The sequence below is a fragment of the Aythya ferina genome (genome assembly GCF_964211825.1).
Source record: "Aythya ferina genome assembly, chromosome: 8".
Lineage (NCBI taxonomy): Eukaryota > Metazoa > Chordata > Aves > Anseriformes > Anatidae > Aythya > Aythya ferina.
The window spans coordinates 10,643,575-10,657,369 of NC_140304.1; the positions used below are offsets into that span (position 1 = coordinate 10,643,575).

The following is a 13,795-nucleotide window of genomic DNA, read 5'->3' on the forward strand; positions in this document are numbered from 1 at the left end:
CCTTCAGAGCATCAGTAACTCTAATCCTTGCCACTCAGTGCTCTGTTCTTAATAACTGCTGTTAGTAATATGGACCTGAGTTGCTCCTGTGGTCCACTGGTGATGGTGGTAATATTTCTTTTTGCCTCTGACAGGCAAGTAAGTGCTACATGGTTTTCTTCAGCCACAGTATCCTTTCCCAGTGGGATCAACAGTCCTTCCCTCTCTATTGCTTGTCAGTAGGAATGACCACTGGAAAAGACCGTGACTAATAAGGGATTCTGTGGCTTTCCTGGTCAGAGGAAACATTTTGCCAGACACACTTATCTTTCTTGCAGCAAATAGCAATCCGTGTGAACATGCTGGGAAGTGCGTAAACACAGAAGGCTCTTTCCACTGTGAGTGTTTGAAGGGCTACACAGGACCTCGCTGTGAAATGGACATCAACGAATGCCATTCAAATCCGTGCCAAAACGATGCCACCTGTCTGGATAAAATCGGAGGATTCACGTGTCTATGTATGCCAGGTGAGGGGAGCTTCTGACAAGGCTGGGACTTCCAGCACAGGTGGAAAAAAAAAACTCAGCAGGTGCAGTACAGGAAAGGTTGCCAGCTCTGCTGGGGTGGAACACCAAATTGCAATGGGGTGAGGCTAAATGAAGCACAGAGAACTTTCTGTGGTGGCACCAGCCAGGCGGAATTGGCATTTGTGTGGGGCGGTAGAAAGCAATTAGAGGACAGAGAGAAACTGATCTCTGTATCAGTGAAGGAAGTCAGTCCACCAGCTACTATACCCCGTGCAACACACGTGTAGAAACTTCTGTTTGCATAAGCAAATCAGGTGCAGACTTTTGGAGCCACTGTGTTTTCTGATATATATACATTCTGGATAAAAGTGTTCAGGTGTTTTTTCTGCTTAAAATACCTCAAACGATGCAAGTTCTCTTTGACCTAAGAAGCTAACTAAAAAAGTTAGTCAGTCGAAGTTGTGCTTGTCCAATATTAACATGTCCAGCATACCAATGACCTATGTAGTCTGCTATTTTGCTTTCTGAAAGAAAGTGGTAAAAAAAAGAGGGTGTACGTTGCCAGTTGGACAGTTGTATATAGTATTATGAAAGAATTGTGACCCCTGCAGGTGATTAGTTAATACCATGAAAACTAGAATGAATTTTGATTAATATCAAATCTGTTCTGAAAGGTAGAACCAAATATTTCACTCCTCTTAGCATTTTTCTTTTATTTGTCAGAAACGTGAGGGTTTTTTAGCTGTCTGCTGAGATTTTCTTTACTTTTTACCTTATATTGTTGTATACCCACATACATTGATATCTACCAAAGCGGTGAAACATAATCTTATCTAGTGGAAGAAAACATTAGCTGTGAATTCGGCACAACCTTCTCCTGTTACCACTGATTAAGTAAGCACATTCAGCCCCTGTAGAAAAGCACACAATCAGCACCCGTTTTCAACTTCTGGTGAAAATGTACAAGAAAACGTACCTCTTACCTCATAGGTTCTGCCCAAACTGCAAACTGTACTGCAGTGAAACTAGGATTGGACTTTCACCACTGATATAAGAGGCAGCTTTACTCTCAGGGATGCTTTCTAAGGCCTTCAGTCACTTTCTTTTCCTTAAAAAACAGGTTTTAAAGGTGTTCACTGTGAAGAAGATATTGATGAGTGTCTAAGTAATCCATGTGTGAATAATGGAGAATGTCTCGATAAAGTCAACCGGTTCCTCTGTGTCTGTCCTCCTGGTGAGTACTTATTTCTGGAAGCTTTTTTTTTGCTTCACCTTACCAAGAACTTGATAGGTAACCAGTGAGAGAGTGTGTGCTGTGTGTTTCGTGGGAGTTTCTGTAGCCTTAGTTGAGTATGAGTTAGTTGCATAATTCTAAACATGTTTTAAAAATCAGAGCCTCTGCATGCATTTTGATTTTTTTTTTTTTTGAGGTTTTCAAACAGAAGCAGGTTTTCCATCAGTATAGCTTGTGGTGCCTGCATGAAGAGGGAGGGTGGACTGGGTCTCCACTTCAGGGAAAATAAAAAAGGATAACTGCTGAGCTGAGGGGGTCAGCATTAACTATAAACATCATTGTCTTCCTGTTGGCTCCCAAAGTTTTGAGATCAGAGTATACTTGACAAAAGCCTGTTCTGCAACCCTTTTTACTCAATAATGACTTTCTGGCCCATATCCCACTCTTCCTTTGTTCCTTCCTCCAAAAAACATTCCTGGAGTTCTTGATTTTTTTTTTCCTATTACATCTTGAAGTGCCCAAGGATCTGCATCATGTGACAAAACCTATTGATAGTTGGATTATTTCAAGAAATGCATGTAAAGATACAGCACTGCTTTGTACCACCTTCTCTGCTGCTGTAGTAACTCCAGTCTGAAGGCTGTAGTAAAGTGTGTGTTATTGTTTTAAGTTAATGGTGTTGATTACTGGAGGAAGGTGTTTCTTGGTGGCCTCTCAGTTTTAAAGGCAGGCATGCTGGTCAGCAGTGGACAGCACTGCTGTTCCATTTGCTTTGTTTCTGTTTGACGTGGCCATCTCAGTTTTCAAGCTGAGGCTTCTTTGACCTGGAGGATAGGAACTATGTTTAGGCTGGTGGTTTGGATGAGGAACCAATCCACCCAGGGTGTGGTGTGTGTGCTTAGTGATGCAACTGAGTTTAGATTTACTGGGTTTATATTTATGTGGTTTCAAGGATTTGCTAATAAATATTTTCTCACAGTGCAACTATAGATTAAAAGCTTCAAATTGCCTCTGGATTTTCACCGTCTCTCTGCCTTTCAGGATTCAGTGGTGCTGTGTGTCAGATTGATATAGATGACTGCTCCAGCACGCCCTGTCTCAATGGAGCCAAATGCATTGACCATCCCAATGGCTACGAGTGCCAGTGTGCCACAGGTTAGTCTTGTGTTTGGAGCCCCTGGAATGGAAGTTGCATTAACCTAAGTACATGAAGGGGGTGGTAAAACAAGTGTCAGTGTTATTACTTTCTCTGAAATACTTCTCGTTTGTTATAAAGCCTTCTCTGCTCCTTTGCAGCAGAGAACAGCATTTAAGTATGGAAACCGTTTTACTTGTGATAATAATGAGTTCACAGTTGATGGGATTTCTGGCCTCCCTCTTTCAGCCCCATCACTTGCTTCCCATAGAAGGTGACAGCTTCTTCTATGGTACTATGGAATCTCCAAATGCAAAAACAGCATTGTGAAGCCTTTTATCTGGCTTTCCTTTCTTTGTTCAAAGTCAGATTTTATAGTATACAGCTGAAGAACAAGAGATGAACAGAGCAGTACCATTGTGTATTTTGATTTCTGTTGCTTCAAGCTATTTCATATCAAAAGTGGAAAACTGCAATGCAGTAAAAATTGTGCCCACCAGAAGTACCACCAGCACACAGCAGCTACCTGCAAGAATGTTATTTAAATGATTTCTCAGGCATCGTACTTAAACTTTAATAGATCTGTGGATGGAACTGAAGCTTTCTGAGCACACTAAATTCCTTTACTGCTTGGTCAATTGAACACTTTAAAGTGTCAGACTTAATTGTGGGATTTTCTTGTCTTTGAACCTCTAGGAGTAATATAGGTATATCTTTATCTTTAATTTTTACATGTAGTCAAATAAGAGGGTGTAGGCAGTTCAAAGCTGTTAACACTTTAATTCTCAGTAAGGACCAACTCTTGGTTGCTTTCAGTTAATGGTGCCTGGGGTTGCTCATGGTACACATTGAGACTGACCAGATGTGGAAGGTGCTGGCTTTAGTTCTTCCATTATGGAGGAGGCTGAAAGCCCCTGGAGCTGCCTCTATCCTGGAAATGTACTGCTAGGTCAGTTAGATTTATGTGCAAATTTTCTCATTTTGAATCATTACAGTAATCAAATTGTTAAGGCACATTCATTTGACTTCACTAACGTATTCTGCACTGTACAGAATACAGTTGAGATTAGCCTTAAAATTCCTCCACACTCTTATCACACACAGCCTCTCTCCTTTATCCAAAGTACCTGAAGAAACAACTTGTTGGAAGTAGGGCAGAGAAGTACTTCTAATCAGGAGAGGAATAACTAGTGTCAGAATTTTTCCTTTCCATTACTGAATTACAGAATAAGTTGTCACTTGCAAAAAGAAGCAGCAGCTGAAATGTTTTCCAAACTTGGAAACTATCTTAGAAAGTCTTTTTCAAGGTAGCATGTGGTCTGGTTGCTTTCATTCCCTAAGAATGCAGAGTTGTGCCATTAAGCCATTGCAGAGCTTATTGCAGAGTTTGGGGTTGTGTCTAGGAGCATGGTGTTGAGAGCTGTGCCTTGAAAGGCATGTTCTGAATTCAGGTATTAAACTACTGGGAACCAGCTCAGTACAGAAATGCTGTGTTTACCGGCTGAGAAGCGAAGACTACTACTACCAGAAAGGCACATGGTGTATGGAACGCTTTTTTTCTTTCCCTTTTGAGGAATTCTTATGTTCTGTGTTCAGGGTTTTTTTTCTAATCTAACTCTGCAAAGAAGGAAATCATACATCATTAAGGTGTGTTCAGTTAAGAGGTTGAGATTTATACCTGATCTTGAAGTGGTTTAGCTGAGCTACAGGAGGAGGCAAGGTGGTAATTTTTTTTTTTTTTTTTGAACAAATGTATATAAATATCATATTTAATAATGACATTTTTCTTTAAGACTGCAATATGGAATTCGTCTTTGGGGCAGGTCAGTTTCTGGAAAGTAACGTTTGAATATGTTCTTGCTCTATTAATCTCGTAATATGAGTGATGTATGTTCCCTGAGTAGTATTCACCAGCTGCAGAACTGATTGAAAACTGCAAAATGTTTGGCCAAATGCTGTACAGATAGCTCTATTTACTGCTTGCTTTTTGTCTTTTCTTTCCCTTCTGGCATTATTCCACTTCTCCTTCCCGGTGGTAGATCATGGCTTTTCTTTTCTTGAGTTGTCTTAGGTCTTTCATCCTTTCTTTCCCTCTTCCCTCTGTTTTTTTTTTTTTGCCACTGTTCGTTCTCTTTTCGGTTTGGTTTTCTTCCTTCCCTAACATCTTTTTATATCCATCTCTCTAACTAGCTTCCCTTCCCTCTCCCTACCTACTTCCACACCCATTCATCCATGCATACGTTCGCAGAACTTGGAAATGTTAGCCGTCACCTGGTATGTTTGACCAGAGAACTAGCCACAAACCTGTATGAAAAATGGGGAGCCTGTTATCCAGTTGTTATACTCAGGTGAGAATCACTCTTCAGCTGTTGAAATTGCCTGCAGCTTGGTTTGTATCCGTCTCCAGTTAATGTCTGAAATTTGAAGTTTTACCTTTCTTATCTCCAGTTGCTGGAAGGCAGCGTGAGCTGGGGCTCCAAAACCTCATCTGTGAAAGCCATTGATTTTAAATTGTCCCTTTCATATAGCTCTGCTCCACTGTGGAAAACAGGGCTCTTGAGGGAGTCGTTTGCTGTTCTTATCTTCCTGAACGTCCCCCCCCCCTTTTTTTTTCCATCTGGTGAATAGATTCTGTCTTCTGTTGCTCAGGATGTTTCCCAGCTGAAGCAGAATGAAACAGGCCAAATTGCTGCTTGTTTCATTGTTCCAAACTGAAGAGATTGCATGCAGTCTTTCATAAATTTGCAGTTGGTGTTTGACTGGAAATACTGAAAGGTTTCCCAACGAGAGGGCCAATAGACTTACTAAACAGAGCTGCTGAAGCTGCGACATTGAGCCAGGGGAGTTCCCCTGGGAAGGTTTCTGCAGCCTCTTTGCAGTAATTTCACATAGCAAAAAAAAAAAAGTCAAATCCCCTGGTATTGTGTAGAGGAAATAACAACAGTAGAGTGCCTTCAGATAGTCTGTACTGATGCATGTAAATATTTTGTGGAGATGTACGTGTTTGCTCTCATTACTGCTGTACTGAATACACGGAAGATATGCTTGAGATGTCAGGATTCTCCATGCAAGGTGTTCTGCACTGCTGTGAGCAGTGAAGAGACAGTTGTCTTCCAGGGCTGGAAAATGGACAGCAGTTGAGGTGCCCAGTTACCCTTGGTGCTTTGTCTGCCAGTTTCATATATATATGTGAATATATATATGACACTTCCTCTATTTGCATTATATTCACTGCAGCATTGTACCAGTTAACCTCTTTAATTACTCTAATTGATAATTTTTCCTTAGGTTTTACTGGCACTTTGTGTGCGGAGAACATCAACAACTGTGATCCTGATCCTTGCCACCATGGTGAATGTCAAGATGGGATTGATTCATACACGTGCATATGCAATCCTGGCTACATGGGGGCCATCTGCAGTGAGCAGATAGATGAATGCCACAGCAATCCTTGCCTCCATCAAGGGCGCTGCATTGATTTGGTGAATGGCTACCAGTGCAACTGTTTGCTGGGCACTTCAGGTACATAAAGCACAAGTGGGAGGCTTGGATTCTAGCAGAATTCAAGATTTAATTATTTCTTGTGTGCTAAATTTGCATATAGAATAAGCTTATGATAAGAGCGTAAAGCTAGTGTCTTTACATTAATTTTGGTTACTGCATTTTCCTGTGTTTGTGTGGATTGTCTAACCCTCACTGATACTGCAAGTAGTTCTGGAAGAATTTTTACCCCAAAATTCAAGTGCGCAGGTATACCTGGTATGATAAAAAATAGGTATGATTTTCAAAATGGCTTATTCTTACGTTTAAACGTTTAGTGCAAGTTCAGGGTTGTCGTCATCACTCAGTGACTTGAGTGACATTACTTGGCCTCTCAGTGTTTCTGCATCCTTTCATGCATTACTTTCTAGCAGGTAGGATTCTTAATTGGCTATTTCCAAGGGCTAATTCTGTTGTCCATCTTGAAAGATTTGGACTCCTTATTCTTGTAACATTTTTCTTCTTCCAGGAGTGAACTGTGAAAACAACTTTGATGACTGTGCAAGTAACCCATGCATTCACGGGGACTGTATCGATGGCATTAATCGCTACAATTGTGCTTGCAAACCTGGATATACAGGTAAAGTCATCTACCTGATAGCTCTGAGTTGTTTTGAAGGTAGGTAGACTGATAGCGAAGGAATCTGCTCTTTGCATGCTGGCTGCAAGGGGTTCAGGTAGTATCACAGCACAGTGAACCTTAATCTTTGAATCTCAGTGTTTTACCTTATAGCAAGTTACACCAAGCACAGAAATGGCCTAATCTGTGTTGTGAAATGCCACTCCTGTTAGCTAATTACATCCAATTCATGGTTCTTGGTTTTATAACAAATACGACCATGTGACCTCAGTATATTATTTACAGGTTCTTTATAGGGACAAAGAGATGATGAACAATATAGACAGGTGTTTGATTAAACAGTACCTTGGGCATTGACCACAAATAGTATTTCTCTTTCTGCAAAAGCAAAATGTGAACTCAGTGTTTTAATGAGCTGCTCTCCACTCTGAAGTTTCCAATTGAATAACCCGCTTTTTGCACTATTTCTGTTTCATAATGTGATCTCTTCTGCTTCCTCTTTAAGTTATGTACTATGGTAAAAGCAAGACTGAAAAAAGCAGCTTTTATTTGCCTTTAGATCTGTGTTCAGAACTTAGATCTACATCAGGACTAGTTCTGATGACTAAAGCACATCTCAACACTGTTTATAATGGACTTAATGTGTTTTGAGCCATGTTAGGATAATATGCTCATAAAATAATTGTCGTAAGGCAGTTGGTACTGTTTATAACAGTTTTCTCATCACGTTTGTTACTGTTTATTACTGAGTGATTCTAATTAAAATTAATCTGAAATGCATTAGAAACAGTGCTAAGAGGTTTCATGTGTCTTGTGCATTTCTCTTGGCATCTTTCTAATCTTCTGAAGCTCCTTTCTTCTATTGACTCTGTCATGGTGATACTCCTCAGTCCCTAGAGCAGGAACACGATCCTGATCATTCTTGACTTTGTTTTCGATGTTGTTGGCATACCACATTTATTATCCTACTCGCCTTCTTACTTATGCTGCTAAAATAATTCAGTAATATGGTGAATCGACCTGTTCTAGTACTTAAAGAGCTAAGGAGGCATGGGGCCTCCTTACTTTGTCCTTTCCTCATGTTAAACATGCTTCAATACTTATTTTGTTTAGCTTTTCAGCCTCACAAGACTTCAGGGTCACTACTTCAGGGATCTTGTACTCCTGGCACACACAGTAAAGAGAGGCAGGCAAAACAGGATATGGTATTCTTTAGAGTTCCTTTTACGCAATAAACCACAAGAACTGTATTTACTGCAGACAGCATGGCAGTATTGGTTGTTCAGAGGGTAGGCGATTTCAGCACAGAAGACCAGGGCTTTGATAAGTGGAGCTCAAGAGGTTTGTTCCAAGCATGATACAACGGAGTGATTTGGGGCCTTCTAATGAATATTAATCAGTGATTTTTAATGCAACTCAGATTCTTGAATGGTTTGTATATACTTGCTGAGCATAAGTGCTGTTTTCCAAGCAGAGAAAAGTGCTGCATCTTTCAAAGCATTTCTTTTCAGTTAAAGCTGCTTAAGTATGCAAGGCCTGTCCCTCTGTGTTGGCTTTATTGAGTTCCCTCAACATATGTTCTCACAGACTTGTAAGGCAAATGTTCTTATAAGAAATACTGCTTAATAATACTTTTTTGTTTTGTTTTGTTTCTAGGCCCACGCTGTAATGTGGATATTGATGAATGTGCATCTAACCCCTGCCATAATGGTGGAACATGCATAAACGAAGTCAATGGCTTTCGGTGTGTCTGTCCTGAAGGCTACCACCACCCTCACTGTCAGTCACAGGCAGATGGCTGTCTCAGTAATCCCTGCGTGCACGGTAACTGCACACACATCGTTAGTGGGTAAGTTCTTACTATCATGTTAAATTTGTCTACCTTCTATGTCTTTTTTTTTTTTGCCAGTTTCATCTTGACTTGAGGTTTTTGTTTGTTTTTTTCTTTTCTGTAATTTCTCAGTTAGATTAGGATGCCAGTTTATTTGCTGCTTGTGACGTAATCGCAGCAAGGTGTAGACCTTGAGTCACCAGCTGCACTCCGTGCTGTTTCAGCATAGGATTTTCTGCCCTGCACGGGCATGTAGCGCAGGGTGGACTGCCATTTCATAAAGGGAGGGGTTGATTATTCAAGTGAGTTCAATTAAAAAAAAAAAAAAAAAAAAAAAAGAAAAGGTCCCAAATTGAACATTTGGAGAGCAGTAGCTACCTACTCCATCAAAATCTAAAATGTTGATTATAGAGAATGTCTTTGTGGCTAGTGCCATTTGCTACCCAAATGCTCAGCATGAAGGAACAGCCAGATAACTTCTGAAATTAGGAGATAGGGAGCAGCTTTGGAAGAAGGCTGCCGGGGAAATTTAGGTGTAACAACCAATTAGAGGGGTTTATATAAAGGTACTTCTTTAAGGCTTAGGAAAGGAGCTCAGTATGAAAAGTCAAGAAGAAAATAAGAATTAGTAGTTCATGCCCTTCATCTTGTTCCTGTTTCTCCTGCAAAACTATTTAACATTTTGCAGCAGTAAAACCAGTCATTACATCTCTTAGGGAAAAGCATTTTTTTTTTTATTATTTTTTTTTAAAAGCAAGGCACCCTGTTTGACTTGAGGGATTGATAGTAAGCAGTTGCCTTTGGCCATTTCCTCTAGCAGCTTTCTCAAGACCAAGAGATTTATTGCTGAGCAGTGTATGTCTCTGAACAGTGTATCCGAGGCTGAGATTTCATCAGCTTTAGTCACACTGTTGCACGCCTGAGAGAAGAAAGGAAAGCTTTTTCTAGCCATTTTGATAGCAGCAGTTGTTACTGAATCATCCCGTCCGGGAAGACCAAATGCTGAGGTCAGGAGCCTTGAATGAAGACCTCATTTGTTAACGATGACTCTGTGCTAAATGAAAGACATGGGTCCTGGGAGCACAGGGGCTGTGGAACTGGCAGGTGTGGGGAGGGAGGATGTGAGAGTTCCCAACTGTATGAGGGATAGTAGTGTGTCCCAGACACATGCTGTGTCCTGGGAAGCATTGTCCTCACTTGGTGAGGAATTGATTTGCCATTTCTGGTAGCTCTGTAGGGCAGGATTTGGGATTTTCTTGGAGCTGACAGAATGCTGCCTTTATTTCTAATTCAGCCTCCATGCAAGCTTGGAAAAAAGTTGATTTGGTTCATCTTGTCTGTCATCACCTGCACTCATGCTTATGCCTGTGTACACCTTATGCTCAGGGTCAGATAAAATAAGTCTTGTCTGCACGATGGCCAGCATGTATTTTGGGTGGCTGGAGTCCAGGGTGATTCACTGACACCTTGGTTCTACGTCACAGGGGTGGAGTGCTGCTCTGCTTCAGATTTTGAAACATGGTGGAATAAATTGCTGCTGTTCCCAGGCAGCTGTTTCCATTTGTAACCACTACTTTGTATTAAATAAGCCTATTCATCTTTAGAACCTATTGTTCCCCTCCACTTTTTTTAGTCTTTTATTTTTCTGTCTTTGTTTAAATGCATTGTGATGTCTTATCAAAGCAGAAACATATTGCTGGCTGAGTGCTGTGTGGAAACTTAACAGGAGGGGAGAGTGTGGTGTTAAGTGTGAGTTGATTCTCAATATTTTGGAGAGAAGAGTTATATCAAAATGTTCTCAAATTGCTGTTGTTTTTGCCTTTTAAAGGTACAAGTGCGTCTGTGACCCAGGTTGGATAGGAGATTACTGTTCAACAGAAGGGAACGAGTGTAAATCAAACCCGTGCCAGAATGGAGGAACTTGTGAGGATCTGTTGAATGGATATAGATGTACCTGTAGGAAAGGATTCAAAGGTGAAAAATTGAAAATATTTTTTCTTTTGCCTTTCTGCTTTATTGTACCCTTAAAATTGTACCCTGTATTGTACCCTTTATTGTACCCTTAAAATGCCGTTTTAATCTTTTGATTAAATTTCATGGAAATAGGAATCAAGGGAAAATGCTGTGGTTACATGAGGTTGCATTGCAGTTGTTTCAGGTAGACATGATACAGTAGTGAAATACTTTGAAAGAGCATATTTAAGCCATGCTTGAACTTACTAAGAAACGTCCTGGTTGCAGTCAGCTTAATTTACTTTGTAAATTAAAATTTACTTTGTGAATTAACTTCTTAAAAGTTAAACTGAGCTATATACATGCACTGGGAATTGAAGGGGCATTAATCTGTTGGAATTCTAATGCTCCTCTGTTCGCAATAATTTTCTGAAGTGTAGAAACCCTTTAATGGGGAAATAGAGCTACTTGGAATGTTGACACCTTTTTTTTTCTTCTCAGATATCTAAGTGCAGAAAAGATACTTTGGGAGAGGGAAAAAAAAGATAGTAATACTGTAATTGTAGCATGAAAGCAGCTATTATAGGCATGCATGAGATGGATGAGTTTGTCCCATTCCACAAGACATGTTGCACAGGCAACACTGTTTAATGCACAGCTCATCGGAATGTGATAAGCTAATCTTTCAATGAAAAGGTTATGCCTGGTAGTGGCACTGTCTAAGAATGCTGATGAATTTTTTGCCCAGTGAATAAATGGCTAAGTCTTCAGTTTTTAGGAATGGCTTTACAAAAACTACTCAAAGAAGGAAGAAGAAAGTGTTAGAACTGGGTCATAAGGGTAATGTGAAAACTAGAAGAGCAAATAAAAAAATGTGATCAGAGTAACAATGGGAAAAGATATTAAAGAAGACTAAAACTTCGTATAAGCAGTAGTTACTGCATCTTTGTACCTTTCTCTATCTTCCATGGGCAGGAATTTTACACCCTTTGCTTCCTTGTCCTCCTCTACAGCTCAGTGCAGTGAGTTTGTCTTCCTGTCACTCCTCTCAAAATAACTTTGGTTAGTAGGAATTACTGTGTTTGCTGTCTGCTTGTACCCACTGAGCCCACGAGGAATGCTTCAATCTTCTGCTTAGATTTTTCAAAAGTGGAAATGCTGTCCACTGCTGTGTAGGATAATCATGCAAGTTGCAATCCTTTTTCATTCTTCTGAGAAGCACCGAGCCCTTAGCAGTATGTTCTCTTTTTTTTCCTCTTTCTGCACTCCAGGTGTCAACTGCCAGGTTGTGGTTGCTCCATGTTCCCCCGATCCATGTGAGAACTCAGGAATTTGCCAAGAATCTCCTGATTCTGAAGGCTACACCTGCCAGTGTGCCCCTGGCTGGGAAGGTAATGTGGATGTGGAACATAATGTACTTTGACCACTGAGCAGTGTTGGCGTTGAGCCTTTCGATCACTGACACAATGAGAGGTCTTACTTCTGGGCTCTCCGTGTTTCAGGGGAGAGATGTACAGTGGATATTGATGAATGTCTCTCGAAGCCCTGCAAAAATCATGCTTTGTGCCATAATATTCAAGGCAGTTACCTGTGTGAATGTCGTCCAGGCTTCACTGGAGGAGACTGTGACAGTAACATCGATGACTGCCTGTCAAGTGAGTATCAGTGGATTATTCTGTGTTTTCTCCTTTTACCTAGAAATAATTTTGCTTTACTGTTGATGAATACTATCTGACAGATGCTCAAAGGTCCTCTATAATCTCTTACCAGGGGTGGGGGGAAAACACCTTAAAACCTCAGCCTTGTAATACTTGCATGCTTAAGGCAGGCAAAATCCATTACATTTAGATGCTGGAAATGGACTATTGTATTCTAAGTGATGATTGGAGTTATTCTCAGATTCTTAACTTGAAATGAACTTTATGATTTCCATACGTTAATGACAAACACAGTTTAATGAAGAATTGCATTTGCCTGAAATTTTAATACGCAAACTTAAAGTAATATTGCAGGGCTTACCTGTATTTCAAAGTTAAGCTTGACTGAGGTGTGGTGGGAATCTGAGGCATAGCAGTCCTTCCTGAAATGTCTCTGTCTGACATAAGTATTCTGGGAAGAGTGGGTTCTGTTGCTGTTCCAGTTGATCCGTGTTTGAAAGCAAATTGAGCAGCGGGAAGGCACTGTATTCCAGAACAGGTATCAGTGGCAGGAGGCTCACCCATACAGTAGTGAGTCTTGAAATAGTTTAAATTACAAGAAAGTAAATGCTCATTTCATGCCCTCGACACTGATCTTTACGAGGGAAACCAAATACATACTGAATTATTTTTCTTGCTGGGCATATTCTGTATCATCAGATAAAACCAGTCTCCTGGAAAGTGTTTTATGTTTAAAAGCTCATCCATTGCTATTTGAAAAGTGCTTTATCATACTTCGGAGTCTATCACAATATACTATTACTTTTTTAATTGGCTGCCTATTGAAAAGAAAAAAGAACACTAGTTTTTATTGGAATAGCTTAAAACCAAACCGAAGTGTTTCAGACTTCAGGTATGAGTTTAGATAGTCGTGTTTTGCATTGAAAAAAAAAGTAATTTGTGACTGCTGTAGAGAAGAATCCAAGTAATTCCAAGACATCTGGCTCAGCCTGAGATTTTGCTTACCACTTTCTGAGCAAACAGGTACAGTACAAAAAAGTCACGTTGGTGCATTGATCCAAAACTTTGTTTCCTGAAGCCAGCAAAACTGTGGCTTGTCCTGTTAGGTTTTACGTGGGTGTCTGAAGATGAAAACATTTGAAGTGTTCATCATTCTTTCTTTAACAGCTGGAAAGTCTCTCTGAGCTGTGAGATTCATCCAGTGTTGTCTGTTATGTAGCACACCCATGAGGTTGAAGAAGAATTTCCAATTGCTGCTACAGCTGATTTCATTTAGCATAACAAAAACCTTCCATGGCTTGAGCCAAATGTCTTTAATCTATGAGGCAAACAAATCCTCCAATAACAGGAACTTATTG

General features: G+C 40.3%; 1 protein-coding gene across 1 annotated transcript in view; it reads left to right on the plus strand.

The window, feature by feature from the left end:
* The window catches only part of NOTCH2 (notch receptor 2), a 259,660-nt gene that overhangs the window by 217,073 nt on the left and 28,792 nt on the right, over positions 1-13,795 (plus strand). The window contains exons 9-17 of the mRNA XM_084527072.1: positions 318-506; positions 1,627-1,740; positions 2,782-2,895; positions 6,164-6,397; positions 6,885-6,995; positions 8,652-8,844; positions 10,655-10,800; positions 12,051-12,170; positions 12,282-12,434. Of these exons, the coding sequence (XP_084383198.1) occupies positions 318-506; positions 1,627-1,740; positions 2,782-2,895; positions 6,164-6,397; positions 6,885-6,995; positions 8,652-8,844; positions 10,655-10,800; positions 12,051-12,170; positions 12,282-12,434 (1,374 nt within the window). The remainder of the gene's footprint in view (positions 1-317; positions 507-1,626; positions 1,741-2,781; positions 2,896-6,163; positions 6,398-6,884; positions 6,996-8,651; positions 8,845-10,654; positions 10,801-12,050; positions 12,171-12,281; positions 12,435-13,795) is intronic.